The sequence below is a fragment of the Mus caroli genome, unplaced genomic scaffold, assembly GCF_978045245.1.
Source record: "Mus caroli unplaced genomic scaffold, Mus_caroli_1 scaffold_15, whole genome shotgun sequence".
NCBI lineage: Eukaryota > Metazoa > Chordata > Mammalia > Rodentia > Muridae > Mus > Mus caroli.
In genome coordinates this window covers 64,175,696-64,191,312 of record NW_028227270.1, presented here as the reverse complement: position 1 = coordinate 64,191,312, position 15,617 = coordinate 64,175,696, and the positions used below count along the sequence as shown (strand labels likewise).

At 51.3% G+C, this 15,617-nt stretch overlaps 1 protein-coding gene across 1 annotated transcript; it reads right to left on the bottom strand.

Moving 5' to 3' along the window:
• Positions 1–7,764: 7,764 nt before the first annotated feature.
• Tifab (TIFA inhibitor) lies at positions 7,765–15,380 on the bottom strand. The gene is made up of 4 exons (XM_021180736.2): positions 15,333–15,380; positions 10,406–10,589; positions 8,583–8,810; positions 7,765–8,311 (listed from the first exon to the last, which is right to left on the bottom strand). The coding sequence occupies exon 4, from the start codon at positions 8,304–8,306 to the stop codon at positions 7,863–7,865; it is 444 nt and encodes a 147-aa protein (XP_021036395.1). The 5' UTR covers positions 8,307–8,311; positions 8,583–8,810; positions 10,406–10,589; positions 15,333–15,380; the 3' UTR covers positions 7,765–7,862.
• Between the last annotated feature and the right edge of the window lie 237 nt (positions 15,381–15,617).

The following is a 15,617-nucleotide window of genomic DNA, read 5'->3' as shown; positions in this document are numbered from 1 at the left end:
AGAGAGAGAGAGAGAGAGAGAGAGAGAGAGAGAGAGAGAGAGAGAGAGAGAGAGAGGCACATTCCTGAGTCTCTTCCCTGTCATTCAATAATGTCACCTTGTAATGGGGCTCTCAAAACGGACTACAGTGAGAACAATCACACCATGGAAATTGGCAAATGCCGCCATGGGAGCTCTGTACTAGATCCAGTTGTTGAGAGGTACAGCTGTTGAGTTGTCCCTGACTGGAGGCTGCTGAAGTGACGTGTGTGTAGCCTGGAGGTCTCTTCCTCCGAAGCATAGTGAGGGCAGCTGTCATCAGGAAGGACCAGTGGCCCGGGCAATGTCCTGACTTTCCCATATCACAAAGCCAGCTTCTCAGTAGGCTCGCCGCCCTTCCCCCACTCCTCACAGGGTCTCCTCTCGCCTGGTTTTCCCTTGAGGCTCCTCAAAGCATTCGCTCTGGTTTGGGAGGCAAGCCGAGATTCTCAGCTGGGAATGCTTTCTCTTCCTCTAGCTGAGGAGAGAAAATCACAGCTCGTAACTACCCTGTGGTTTTCTGTTACCCAGACTTTTAGGCAGGGGACCTGTAGAGAGAGAGCCAGAGTCGGGGGTGCGGGTGGGGGTGGGGAAGCCTGAGCAGATGTAGCTTTGAGATGTTTCAACTCAAAAATCTATGTGGTAACTACAGACTCCACAGGCCCAGGAGAAGTGGAATGTAAAACTGAATGGCAGCCTTCCCTGTTAGCTTCCCGCCTAGGCCTTTAATGAGTGTCCACGGGGGCCATGTTATCCTCAGTAATGAGGCCCAGTGTTGGTTCTGAGCCTCCAGACTCCAGGCTGCTGCCAGTCCTCCTGGGGCAGATCTTGGAGTCCAGGAGGTGTGTGTCTGTTTCTGAATGGTGAAGGGTGGGAGGCAAGCCCTGTCTGGAAACAGCCCTGCTGGCAGATGAGGGATTGTGCCGTGAGGTTCTGCTGGGGGCTGCCGCTGGCTCCTGGGCTCAGTGACTACTTCAGGAGGGAAGCTGTTCGTTTTCCACAGCCTGAGCACTTGGCCTTTCATACTCCATTTTTAACTGCCATCCAGCAACAGCTTTATCAAGGCTTCAGCCAGTGTCTGCTGGGCTTGGTCCCTAGAAGCCTGCTCTTACCCAATCAAATTTTTCCTCATAGCTCACCCCACTCCTGCCTTCAGGGCCTTACTGAAGACCGACTGAGAGCCAGGCAGCTGTCAATCATGTCTGAGAGAGTTTCTGCCACATATAGGGTTCTTCTGGTGAGAAGTCCTAGCAAGCAGACGACATCATACTGACCCCTATGGAGATGAGGACTTATGTGCCACAGAGCTCAGGCTCAGGTTGCTTTGCCCGCTGCTTCTGCCAGAGGGAGGTCTATTAGAAGGTGGTGGGATCATGAGAGGAGAGAAACCCAGACATCTCTACCTCTTCTCGCCAACTCAGGAGCCACCTGTGGCCCCAGCTGGCCACCAGCCGTTCCTCCCTCAGAGGCCTCCATTTCCACAAAAGGCCTTCATGGTTGTTCAGGACAGAGCCTAGTTTCCCTGATACCCCTTCTCTCGGTGGCCACTGACGTTACAGGGATGCAGCCAGCCGTGGTTGCCATGTCTATATATGCTAATCTCCGAATTCCACTTCCTGTTTAGATTCTCAGCAATTCTCCTGTGCTGGGCTCCAATTGCTCCAATTACAATTTTTGTTGTTGTTTAATACTTGAAACTGGGTTTGTTTGCCTGACTTGGTCCTGGATGATTAAAACCGTCTAAACAAGGATACGTAACAGTGTCCCTGTTTGAGACGGACTCTTTGGAAGACTTCTGGCATCATGACATCTGAGCTTGCAGAAAAGAAAACCAGAAATGTCAGGTCTGGCTAAGCACTGGCTTCTTGGGTAACCTGTGCTTTTGAAGACCCCCCACCTCCATCCCCTGTCTCCATAGCTTTAAGAGAAGGTAGAATGAACATCCTGGGCAGGTTTCCTTCCAGGAGGCAGAAAGCTGGACTCCAACCCTGGAGCATGGGGCTTCTCTGTGCAGAGGGATTAGGGGGAGAGAGGGAGATCATCTGTTTCTCTGGAGCCAGGTCCACTCGGTGAGTTCCTCGTTCCCTCATGGATTCCATCCTGACTGGGTGTGCCCTTTCTCTGGCTCCTCCTTGCTTCCAAATGTCCAGAGTGGTGCCCTTCACAAAGACTCTAAGATGGGTTTCTCTCGGGGATGGAGGCCATTTTTCTCCTGGAAATAAATACCAGAAGAACAGGGAGAGGTTGTGGTGGGGTTGAGTTGCAGCCTCTCTGGAGGACAGAACAAGCTCCCTTGCCAAATGGTACTTTAATGTCCTTTTGGTTCACATGCCTTACTGAAGAAAATAATTCTACCCCTCTGCTGCGGCTCACCTGGCTCTCCGTCGCTCACTTGGGCTGCTTCTTTCCCACCGGAGCAAGCGATTGGAAAGCAAAGGTAAGCAGGAACATTTTTTTTTTCTCCTCCATTTTCCCCCACCCCAAGCCCAGCAGGCTTAATGCCTCGGCCATAAAGCGTTTACAAACTCTAAAAAAGATAATAACTTCCCTTCTCACGGCCCAGTCACGGGGAGGGAGTGCATGTTTCCAATAAGCTGGAAATGTAACTCAAATAGTAGGTTTTATTTCACTTTAATCCGCCTGCGAGTTCACGTTAAAGGTAAGAGGAATCAGTCTTGCAATGTGAACCAAGTTCATTAAAATCAGCATCTCCTCCTAGGACTTAACTCCTCCCCCAAGTCTTGGCTAGATGGATGGCCTGGGGCAGTGGAGAGTGACTGCAACCCAGAGGCCGTGGGCAGGGAGCAGGGGAAGCAGGAGCCAGTGGATGGAGGAGGAGGCAGGTGCCCCAGCTGGTTTGGGGGGGTGTGGGGGGAAGAGGATGTACATTCAATGAGGCTTGCTTGCTTGCTTGCTTGCTTCTGACACCTCTTGATGGATGGCAACCTGGTAGTGCAGTGGGTAGTTATAGAAATGATTCTCAGTCCGTGTCCTCAGCTCTACCAGACACTAGGAGGACTGAAACTGGGCCCCTCAACTAAGGCTTCCTTTCCACATTTATGGAGCCACTGCTCCCTGGGTGCCCTGGTGGTGCTCCCTCAATGCCCTGGTGGTGCTCCCTTGTTGCCCTGCTGGCAAAATTGACTGCTGCTTCTTTGTGTAGCAATAAGTATTCCTTCAGGTTAAGAGCTATCTTGTCCAGATCTCTGGCAGGGTGGTCTCCTGGTGCTCTATGGTCACAAGCAGGGCTGGTGTGTATAGCTGGCAGGCTTGCAGAGCAAGGTGGGTATTGCTGGTGCATGCTTGGGAAAGGGGGCCAGGGAAAGGATATTTGTCAGGTAACTGGCCTGGTCCCGGGCTAGCCAACTGACTCCTGACTGCCATAGCTAAGGGCCCTTCTCAGGGTCGCCCGGGAGAGCCTGTGGCCTTGCCCCTCTTTATTGGAGGCTGAAAGAGCTGGTGAGAGGGAGCTGTCTCCCCTTCTCCATGACAGTCAGCCACCATATAAATGCCCTAAACCTGGGTTCCACTTGAGTTGGGGTACAAAGGCTCAAGGAGGAAGAAAAAGGAAACACTGCCAAGTTCTCCAAAGCCCTGGGCTGCCCACTGAGCAGGAGAGGGAGGGACAAATATCTTTCGAACTCCCATACTCTCCGGTCTCCTGGACCTTAGGGGCTGCTTCCCATTGTGGGACTCTGACTGCTGATGCCTGCTTTGTGAAGTCTGCTTCAGACCTCCATTCTCACTCTTGGCCTAACATCCTCTGGCCAGCCTCATCACGGCCACTGGGAGTGCAACAGCCTTGAGAGGATACAGAGACTCAGGCAGGCTGGGAAGACTCACATGTCAGTGAAGCCCAGGCCTGTGAGGCTAAAATAGCCTCAAAAAGCAGGGCAGGGCAGAACTTCTGAATTTCCAGACATCGTCTCCAGATCTGAGGGCTCTGAGGGCCACCTGACCAGAAGGGATTAATTTATCTTATGGCAGGTGTGTTTGCAGCATATGTATATGGGCAATCTAGTCCACAGGACCACAAGTGCTTTACTTGGTCCACTGAACTGGCCAATGCTAACTGACCCTCCTGAACACCTACTGTGTGCCACAGGCACGTTTACATGCAGTGCCTCAGTTTTTTTTTTTTTTTTTTTTCCGAGACAGGGTTTCTCTGTATAGCTCTGGCTGTCCTGGAACTCACTTTGTAGACCAGGCTGGCCTCGAACTCAGAAATCCGCCTGCCTCTGCCTCCCGAGTGCTGGGATTAAAGGCGTGTGCCACCACGCCCGGCTCGAAGTGCCTCAGTTTACCTCTACAGGGCCTCTAATGTAGGGAGCACAGGTCCAAAGACCATGGGATGGTGAGTGAGCAACGTGAGTTTTAGCCCAGCCAGCAGGCTGACCAGAGCCCAGCTTGAAGCTACTGGTGTTTTGTGCATATGAGTATCTGTGTGTCTGTTCTGTTCTGTTTGCTTCCATGTGCTCATGCCTGTGGCCACACAGACTGCACTGCTGGGAGGGGGAAAGCCGAGGACATTGTTAGGAGATGGTGAGAGGGGACCCTGCATAGGCAAGAGAAGCTACGTCAAATCCCCAAACCAGAGTCTTGAAGTCAACCTGCAAATTTCAAGGGACAGAGGAGTAGAATAGGGGGCGTGAATCTGGCAGCTCGAGGCTTACGCTTTTCAAGGGGAGCAGAGTCTAGCAGAGCTTCCTCTCTTGAGCACTTGACACAAGCCAGGGGTAGTTGGTGTACCGTTATAACTGAAGCATTGGGGAGGGCAGCAAGTCTGCTCTGAGCCACACAGTGAGACTGTCAAAAAAAAAAAAAAAAGTAAAAAAAAAAAAAAAGAAGGAAGAGAAAGAAGAGGAGGAGGAGAAAGAAATTCTCCTGAGGAGACTTTGTGAAACAAGCCAGATGTTTCCTGGCTCTTCTCCTTCCTGTGTCTGGCCTGTCACCCTCCAGCTTGTTCTTCAGTGTGAGGACCGCACAGACACTTCACCCAAAATCCTCCAACCACGCAGTCTCCATGGGGGAAGTACTCTAGCTCATGGGCCCCTAGCAGGGACGGGTTTGCTGTACCCTCCTGGAGGGGAGAGGGATGGAGAGAGGCAGTCGGCAGCTGTAGTCAGTTCTACAAGTTCTTCAGAGGGGCCAGGAGCTGCACCCAGAGAGCCTGGTCCCTTCAGCCTTTGGTGGTCACACACTGTCTCTAAGTGTGTCGTCTCAAGCTTTGTCTGTGGGCAGCTGCTCTGTGATAGGCAGACTGGACAGCACTTGAATCTTCCAGGGAACCTGTGCTTCCTTTAGAACTAGGGGAACTTCAATTCAGCCTAAACTACGGGCAGTTTCTCCTCTTCAGAGCCAGGAATGTCTCTTGTTCTACAAACCCAGGTCTTTTAATACAAAAGCAGCTAAAACAAAACAAAACAACCCCAAAACCAAAAAACAAACCCTTTTCCTGCCCCCAGGCCCCAAATGAAAATAAAATCCTTAAGAGAGTCACAGAGTGTTGAAAGCCCTTGAGCTCTGGAGCCAGATCACTGGGGTTCAAGTCACCCCAAGATCCAAGTGTATAATAAGCTTAAGAAGTATGTATTCTAGCTTCCCTTGTCTTTGGTCTCAGGATAGCAGCTTTTTTTTTTTTTTTTTTTTTTTTTTTTTTAATTCCTTCTGGCACTAGGTGTTTTCCAGGTCCCACTTCCTAAGATACTCTCTGCTGTTCCTGCTGATTGGAATACTCATCGTCCTGGCTTTCCAGAGGGAGACATCTAGGTCACGGTGGGCTAACTCACTTGCCCGAGGTCAACCAACTCATAGATGAGATGGCCGTGGCTACTGACCTGAATTTCACTGTCCTTATCTGTGGACTATGCTTGAGACCAGTGTCTATCTAGGGGACTTCGAGGAGTGACTAGGTAGTGACAGCTGGCTCCAGCACTCGATGGCCTATTACACTGTGACTCGATTAGGAGAGGGATGAACATATAGAAATGTTAACATCAAACCCACTCGATGATAGGGCTTAACTCCAAGTGAACAGAGGAGAGGGAAGATAGCAACAGCCGTGATAAATAATTAAGCCGTCTGTCCTCGAGCGCTTCTCCCTCCTGAGGCAGGCAAGCTGATGGCGCGCAGATTCTCCTGGCTTTGTTTATTCCTGGATCCTGAGACTTTGGACATATTGGGTGTGAGGTGGGCGCTTGGTGCAAGTTCATTGACAAATGAGAAAGTACTTTGGGAGTCTTGGGGGGGGGTGTGCCACTCACAGTATAGCCAGCACTGTCCCAAGTAGACACACATCTTGTGTCTGTGAGCTGAGTGTACACAGTCCATATTCTGTAGGAGGAGGGGCTTCCCACGCCCATATGTATCTTGTCTAGTGTTTAGTTTCCTTATGGGGAAGACATGCTCAGCTGGGGAACAGTATTGATCATATGACCTAGGATTTGGGCACAAAGGGGTACGGGATGTTATATGGCAGTGGTGTCCCGGGTGTGGAGGCTATGGATCAGTCTGCTGGTAGCACTGTCCCCTGAGTGTTTGGGGTTCTCTAGTGTAGGATCTGGTGGTCTGGTGGTTAGCAGAGTCTGTGGGACTCTCCTCTCACATGAGTAAACACTCCCCCTGCTAGCCTTCTGCTCCCTTCTGAGAAAATTCTCTCATCCTTGCCTACTTAGCTCCTTAACAATCCACCATCACCCCCAACGTCCATTCAGGAAGGATAGGTACCCCCCTCGTCCCCCGCTCCCCCTTCCTGCTGGCATCTGATTTACTCTGAGTGAGGTAACTGCTAGGTTGACTGCTAGGATGACCTTGCATCCCAACCATAGAATTAGTTCTGAAAGAGCCAACTTCTCTAGAAAACCATCTTTCCCTGAAGACCTTTGACCTCTGGCCAACCAAGGCTCTGGTCCAGAAGGGATAGAGGATGGGAGGAGAGGAGAGGGAACAAGAAGAGGGCGGAGAGGAGGAAGGGAGAGGAGGAGGAGGACAAGAAATGTCCAGGCAGTCCTAGCTTCTAGCCCCCCCCCGCACCTCCCCCCACCAGAAGCCCAGAGTTCTACTTGCAACCTTCCCAGAAACGTACGCCTACCTACCCTCCCAATTTCCTCTCACACCTCATCCAGGTTTCCCGCCCCCAAAGCCACATGACAACATGGTATACTTGTGGCCCATCTGGGCCTCAGGGGATCCTACTGGGCATGCCAGCATAATGAAATACTTTTAGTTTATTAAACACAGGCTTTCCTAAGCCCTGAGCGCCTGTGGGTATTTGAAAACTGAAGGGAACCGGGAGCTACCTCAAATGTAATTTCTCCCTGTGTCCTTGCATTCCTGTTTCAACCCTATGTTCCTGCCCTTAGGCAGAGGAACACAAAGTAACTCCTAGCCAGACAATGGAGGAAATGGGGGAGGGGCACAGAATGCTGGGAGAGGCTCCCAGAATCCCTGGGGGCCTCTAAACGTACATGAAGTTCCCATTACCAAGAGCTATGGAGGGCATTTCTCCACCCCAAGGGCTGCTCAAAGTTTACAGAATCAGTTCCCTGTGAACATGGCGGCCAGCAGGCTTTACATGTGAACTCTGTGTGTCAACCTCACATGATATAGCTCAACCATCTCAAACCCTATTTTTGTCAGGCTTGCTCTCAAGCAGCAGGGCTGGTGGGGTGCATTGTCTGAGGGCTCCTTCTGCGACTTTGTTTCTATTGCTTCTCCCGGGCTTGGCAGGGAAGCAGCTGTCTGAGACTGGGAAGGGCCGTGGAGAGACCTCGAGAGTTCATGAGTTGCCTCCCCCAAAACAGGGGGAGTCTCTTTCTTAACAGTGTTTTCCCGGTTCATTCGGTTCATTCGTCTGTCTCCTGAGCCTTGGGTCTGTAAATCAGGGGTGAAGGGCTGAGATGGAAGTAGCAGACAAAGGTCTCAAGGGAGGCTCCCCCCTCTTTGCGGACTAGCATCTGGATGCCAGAGAAGGAGATTCTGTTGATGGTGCCCAAGGGAACCTGCTCCAGGTACCTCAGTGGCAGCCCGTTGACCCACACACAGCTCTTGCGGGTCAGCACCTTGAGGCAGAAGGCCAGCAGACTGCTGCCTTTCTCCAGGTAGGGCTCCAGGGACAAATGGTAGCGAGACAACTGTGGCAGCTGCAGCTGGAGATGGGTGTTCTGTCCTCGCCCAACCAGCAGCCGGCTGGCATCATGTTGCAGTTGCGGTGGGACTTGGGCAAAGGCGACCGGGCCCTGTGTAGGGTGGTACAGGCTCACCTGCAGGACTGTGAGGGGCCTCTCCATAGATCCTGGGAAGAACATGACAAAGACACACTTCTGTAGTTTTCTGAGCCCAGGCAAGCTGCCTACTTAGGGATCTTGGGGCCACATCTTGCTGATGAGGACCATGTGTAAATAGATACAGTTATTCTCCCCAAGTGGGGATGGGGTGGAGGTTGACGCTAAAGTTGGAATTCCGTTTCCCTATACTCCAACAGGACATAACTGCCTATCCTCTCCAAATTGTATTGTTTTATAACACAGGTGTGCCCATCTTTCTCAGCAAGGAATAAAGCTTACCAGCTTACAGGGTGGCGCCTGATAGTCCACAGGCCATTCGGAGACAGTTTGTCCTTGCTTTATAGGAACAGATGAGCAGACAGGACAGGCTTTCTTGAATCTGGCAGGCATGCAACAAACAAACTCTTGCAGAGTCTTCTTCGAGCCAGGTGTCAATTCAGGTGCTGTGGAGACAGGCCTTCGCTCTTGGGAGCACCCCTCTTGAAGGGAAAGATATGGTGCCTCCAGCTAGGGGGTACATAGCAATGGAAAAGGACCCTGAGTACCCCATGGAAGTAAAAACATCGAGCACCTTCTCGGGGGTGCTTCCAGCGAGCCCAGCACTTGGTTCAGGGGCCCCAGCCCCAGGTTCAGGGCTTGGCTTTCCTGAACATCTGGGCCACGGTAGCTCCTGGTAGAGACAGTGGACAGAAGGAAAATCTGGCTCACTGAAGACCCTCAGGAGCGCCAGTAAATCCACACAAGGTCCTACAGCTCCACCTCCAGGAACTTGTCCTTCAGTGTCCAAGGGGCATGTGGAAGGCCCCATCCAAGGTCTGCTTGGTCCCTGCCTGGCTTTAAAGAGTAGACTTGGTCACATCTACACGCCCCACACCACCTAGGACTTATGGCCACTTTTAGCAAGAACCAAGGGCCGAGTGAGGTTCCACAGTAATTATATTCTTTCTCTAGCACCTGGCTTTGGTCTGCAATATATATATATATAATTTTCTGCTAAGAAGGCATGTTCTATCTTAAACTCTGTGGGGAAAGCATTGCTCATCTTTCAGGGCCTAGATCAAATGCTTTCTTCCCTGAGGAAAGTGACCTTGTCTCTGTCCTCTGACATCAACCACAAGGACACCTGGCCTACACCTAACTTTTCATGTTTGCATTCCCCCAACTCCCAGGCTCCCAGAGTTCCACAGGCTCTTGTCTTCCTCAAGCTCCACTTCTGTCTTCCAGGCGTAGGGTATGACCCACCCTGTGGTCCCCATAGCACCAGACCACAGAAAATGTCTGGAGGCATACCTGCTAAAAAAATAGGTAAGGATATACCCACATACAGAAGTCATCTCTCGGCCCAATGATAATGGGAGCCTAGTTCTTGAAGGCTGTGGGATAGGGAGCCTGTGCTAGTTTGCCAGGCTTTTGCGCTGTTGCATTTTGAAGATAGTATATCAATGGGGATCTAGTTGATAGTGGGACCTTGTCCCCCCACTCCCCTGAGGATACCCTTTCCCCAGCTGGCAGATGGATACACCTCAGGCTACTGCCTTCTGACCCTGAAGACCATTTCTTCCTGAGGCAGGATTCAGGTTGAGCCCAGGATGGAGGGCTGGGCACCAGTGCCCTTGGACCTGATGAGAGTACAGAGTTCATCCTTTACAAAGTCAGCGTCAGCCGGGCGTGGTGGCGCACGCCTTTAATCCCAGCACTCGGGAGGCAGAGGCAGGCGGATTTCTGAGTTCGAGGCCAGCCTGGTCTACAAAGTGAGTGCCAGGACAGCCAGGGCTACACAGAGAAACCCTGTCTCAAAAAAAAACAAAAAAAAAACAAAAAAAAACCAAAGTTAGCGTCATGGACCAGCGATATTGAAAGTAAACGTGGCCCTGTGGGGTCTCTCTCTGAGCTACCGAGCAGTCATGGCTGATGGAAGCAGCACTCCTGCAGAGGCAGACTTGTTTGTCTTGGATCCCAGTTGATTGGGGAGAACAGAAACCCAAACCTCTTAATAGTTACCATGGCTGCTGACAAATGGAAAGGTGCTGGCTCTGGCCAGGGTTCCTGTCCTAGACTCACCAGCCTCCCTGGGGGTCCTGGTCCCCATGACCTTCACCTACCTTACCTCCAGGGTACACCTTGCATTAACTCTGCAGCTGTGTGATCAGGCAGGACCTGGGCTGGAGGAAGACCTGGGCAGGCAGGTGGTTCAGGAGTGCAAGACCTGGGCAGGCAGGTGCTTCCGTGGTTTGGGAGTGCACTGTGTCAGAGAGCACGTCAGCTCTGCCGCTCTTCCTTTTTCCTCTAGGAATAAAAAAATCGAAGTGTTATTTTCTCTTGCAGAAGTGGAACCGCTCGCTAGAGTTGTGAAACGGGTGCCTCTCTAGGAGGGGCCTCCGGATGGTTCGCTTTCCTGGGTCTCAGTGCTCCAGCCTCTACTATTTCAGCCTCAGAGACCACAGAGTATCGGCAAGCTTCTTCTCTCCTCTGAGGGCAGAGAGCTGCTGACAGAGTTCCTAGGTTAGGAGGTTCCTTCCAACTGTCTGGGGTTGGTCAAGGAAGCCGTACGTAATGGAGGATCTCTAGGGAGTCTCAGAAGAGACTGAGACACAGGGGAAGGGAGCCTGTGGGCACTCATGGGAAGGAACAGGAGCCTGTGGGTACTCATGGGAGGGGACAGGAGAGCATGAACACTCATGGGAAGGGACAGGAGCGTGTGGGCACTCATGGGAGTAGGCCTCATTCATTGCATGCAGAAGGCCACCTGCTGACTTTGTCCCAGTTCTCTCCTTAAAATGACATTTAAGATATTATACTTTTGAATTAACCTGCTTGGCATAAGACAGACAGACCTTGGACAAGATCTCCGGAGTACAATTTCCTACCTTTTTTTTAAAGTTTTTTTTTTTTTTTTTTTTTTATTGTATGTAAGTACACTGTAGCTGACTTCAGACACACCAGAAGAGGGTGTCACATCTCATTACGGATGGCTGTGAGCCACCATGTGGTTGCTGGGATTTGAACTCAGGACCTTCCAAAGAGCAGTTGGTGCTCTTAACCACTGAGCCATCTCACCAGCCTCCTACCTTCTTTATTTTCTGATCCCATTGCCTTTATTTTTTCCTCAGGATCCTGTCACTGAAGGGTGACTTGCTGGCCCAGCTCAATGAAACAATGATGACATCTTAGGATGGGCTTCATTGTATATATTCTATATGTGTTTAACATACATAAACACTTATGTATGTATTATTAAAGCCAATCTAGGTGGAATGGTTACATATAGTTACAGAGTTTCAAATTCCTTTCTATTGTCCAGGATGCAAGGACATAAACTGCCACTAGACATAATAATGTAAGGACACGTGCTCTGATTTCATGTATAATCGCTAAAAGAATAATAATGTCTCTGTAATATCAAGCTAATAGATGGAGAATGGAACAAAAAGCAGTTTCAATGAAGGCTTGTGTGTGCTTAGAAAGACCAGCAGAATAAGGAGGACACATACGCAGGTGGGACAAGGATAGCCCAATCCTAGCCTACGGTTGGGTTGGGTAGAATGAGAGAGGGGACCATCATGCATTGCTTCCCCTGAGCAGAGACTTACTCATTCCAGAGGTTCTCCTGATGTCTGCTTTCAGGAGGATATGCTATATCCTCCAGCACAGTGCCCTTGAGGCTCACAGGCTGCTTGCTCTTCAGGGGAGCTCGGAGACCCAGCTATTCCCAGGTCTACCCTAGAGTCAGTGATGAAATCACTGACTCCAAAGCTCAGAGGTGACTTATCAGGGTCACACAGTCAATCTCCGGCACAACCAGGTGAGGACCCCAGTGAACTGATCCCCAGTCCCCAAGGCCTGCCCATAGTGGAATTCCTTGTTTGCTGGGCCACAGAGTCCCTCTAGGCCATGCTTTGGGGATAGTCTTCTGGGACTGGGATGAGGGGAGTTCTTACTCTGTCATCAATGATTCGGGCTAGGTGGGAATGAGCCAGGCTGCCTCTCAGAGCCACTGATGGCTGGGAACAGGGTGCTTTTAAGAGACGTTTAGCTCAACGGATGGATGGATGTGGCTTTAGAACCTCTGCCTGCCCTTTCTGCACCCTTCCCCCACCACCTGTGCCCAGGTCCTCCTGGCATTGAAAGTGGAGGAGTAAAACAGGGTGACAATAGTAGCCCAAGAAGTGGCTCCAACCCAAGGAGTAGCTCCAAGGATGTGACAGGCTTACTGATGGCCTGGGAGGATGAAAAGCCATGTGTAGGTTGAACAGCTGGATAGGACCTCAGGCTCATTGCCAGTGCTGTATCCTACTCTGTGAAAACAGCCACTGTTAGCATTTCTTCTAGGTTCTGCCTCACAGTTACCTGGCAACAGCCAGGTGTGCCTGACTCACTATAAAAGGGGCTGCTTGCCCCCTCCTCTCTTGCTCTCTTCTCTCTGTCTCCTCTCTCCCCATTTCCCTCTCCTTCCCCCTCCCCATGTTCATGGCTGGTCTCTATTTCTCCTCCTCCTCTCTCTCTCCCCCCTGCCTTTCTCTGCCTCTACTACCCCCTCAACTTCCCTCCCCATGCCCTTAATAAACTCTATTCCATACTATATGGATGGTACCTTAGGGGGAAGGGATGCCTCCGCATAGGTCTGCAGGCACCCCTCCCACCTCACCATACCTCCCTCTACCAAACATATCCCTGGCTTCTTTTTCTTTTATAAAACACAAAAGCCACAACCTCAGATGGATGGATGGATGGATGGATGGATGGATGGAGTCGAAGCCCAAGAGCCACAGTGAGGTGCCTCAGGGACTGACTGCATACATAGAGCTGGGTGAGTCTGTTGCACAGAAGGGCACGTCTTCTGAGTCTTTGCCTACACAGGTCTCTCAAGCCTGAAGACAGCCAAGCCCCTCTTTCCACAGGAGCTCCGTCTCAGTGTTCCCCATGTCTACCGGCCTTCTAGTTTACACGATAGCTCAGTGATGATCACTGCTTCTCTGACTGCAGAGCTGGGCCAGATGTGGGCTTCTGCCACTCCTCTGAGTGTCTCTCTTGCAGATGGGACACCCTCTGCCCACCACCCTGCTACAGTCACGCCTCAACAAGAGTGTGAGCATAAGACACAAGTTTACAGTTCCTGCCATGCAGAAACTGGGCTAAGAATGTTTCCCATCGAGAAAGGGAAGTGAAACACGCAGGGGACTCATCTGGCAAGGGGAAGTTCTGCCCAGGGTCCATCTTCTGGATATAATGGGAACTCGGGCTGGTGTGGAGAGGCAATGCTTACTGTCAGCATTTTAGGCGGAAGGCGGGAGCCATGTGGGTAGGAAAAGAGAGTCAGGAGAAACAGATAGACAACCTCCTACCCTTGCTCAGAAGGTCCCTCTGATGACTGGCTGTTGGGTATCTGGCACTGGAGTCCAGTGGAGTCCGAAGGACCGTTGTTTGAGTGAGATGAGCCCATCCGGGACCAGTTGGAGAGGCCAGAGACTAACAAGCATTTTCCCCAGACCTTCCCCTCAGCAGCCCATTCCCAGGCACACTTGTGTCTGAGGTTTGCTCGTTCAAGTAACCATGGTGTGACCTCAAGTCAGGCACCCTATCCGGACCTCAGTTTCCCGCAGTCAGACAGGCAAAGTGGGTGCAGTCTGGGCTACTAAATGAGATGTGTCAACGTGCCTCTGCTGACTCAGTTTCTGCAGGACCTTTGGCTGAAGGTCCAGAATATACCTGAGGAGAGGAGCTTTTAGAAGAGACTCATACACACAAACCTTACATTCTTACAGAGCCCCAATCTGGGCTTAAAACAAGATCGTTTGGGAGTCCACCATGTGGGAGCTTCATATAAGTTCCATTTTAATCGTAATGAAGTAAATACACCATTCCAGAAAGTCTCTGTTTCCTCGCTGGGAAAGGTATCCCTGCTACCCATCTTACAGATGAGCAAACTGAGGCTGGAGCAGTCAGGTGACTTGTTAAAGGCCCTATACCTGGGGTGGGCATCGGGCCACACTAGAGCCTGGTCCGTAAGGTTCCTGAGACTTACTAAGCTGCTTGTGCACTCTGGAATTCAGCTGCCTTGCCAACTAGCCACTCAGCTAAGAAGCCCTGCTTCTGGCTCCCCAGCCAATTTGGATGCCCTGATGTGTCTTGAGGACCTGCAGCAGCATCCTTAACCAGTGACCTGCTTTTCAAAGCTGAAGAGAGAGAACAGCCACAAAGTGTAGGAGAGCCACTCTTCTGGTGGCAGCTGTCCTAATCAGGCCTCTGCAGCTAAGTCCCAGACAAAACCAACTTGGGGAAGGAAATGATTTATGTCAACTTACTTTCCCAGGGAATAGCCAATCACTGAGGGAAGTCAGGGCAGGACCTGAAGCATGAGCAATGGAGGAATGCTTCTTATTGGCTTGCTCTCCATGGCTTGCTCAGCTGCCTTTCTTATACAACCAAAGCCCAGGGATAGCATCACTCACAGCAGTCCTGGCCCTCCCCCCTCCCCCCACCCCACCCCCACCCCTGACCGACTTGCCTACAGGCCAATCTAACTGGACGCAATTCTTCTTTCCAGGTGGCTCAAGTTCTGTCAAATTGGAAAAACACAAGGAGAGAGCCCTGGTTGTTTGACTCCAGGTGTCCTGGATCTCAAGGGAGAGCCCTCACAGGCTGGAGTGAGTTCAGAGGTAAAGCAGGGCCCAGAGCATCGGGCCAAGGAGAGCAATGGTCCCAGGCATAGGAGAGAGGACACAGGGAATGGGAATGATCATGCAGCTTCCCTCCAGCAGAGCAAGGGTGAAGAACCAGGTTTGCTCCTTTCCCTGCAGAATGGGCTAAATTGATCTGTCCATTGAGGGGAAACTTGGGGGGAAATGTAGCCAAGCCTCGGCCCTGGCCATCCCCGTGGGGCTGAGCATTGCCGTTCTATGATTAAGACAACACTCCCTGTCCCTACCATCCCTCAGAGAAGAACAAGTGTTTGTGACTCACAGGGACTGTGACTCCAACGTGGGGGAGCCCTCTGACTTCTGTGACCAAAATACATGAGAGATAACTTACAGGAGGAAAAGTCTCTTCCGGCTGCAGTTTCGTTAAATTTCAGCCTGTGGTCGTCTGGCTTTTAGACCAAGGGCAAAGCAGAATCATCGGGACTAGGACGGAAGGGTGTGGTAGAGAAAAGGGGAAGGGGAAAGGAAAGGGAAGACAGACCTACAAAGCCACGCCCCTCCTGCTGCATCCTCCAACCAGGCTCCACTTTCTGCTGGGCCAGTCCCCTATGAACTCATCCATGAGGTTAGCACCCTCAATCAAGGTCCATTCTCGGTCATTACTGCCGCTATCTAG

Excerpts from the sequence above, each read along its gene's own strand:
- Tifab (XM_021180736.2), bottom strand. The coding sequence starts at position 8,306 with ATGGAGAGGCCCCTCACAGTCCTGCAGGTGAGCCTGTACCACCCTACA.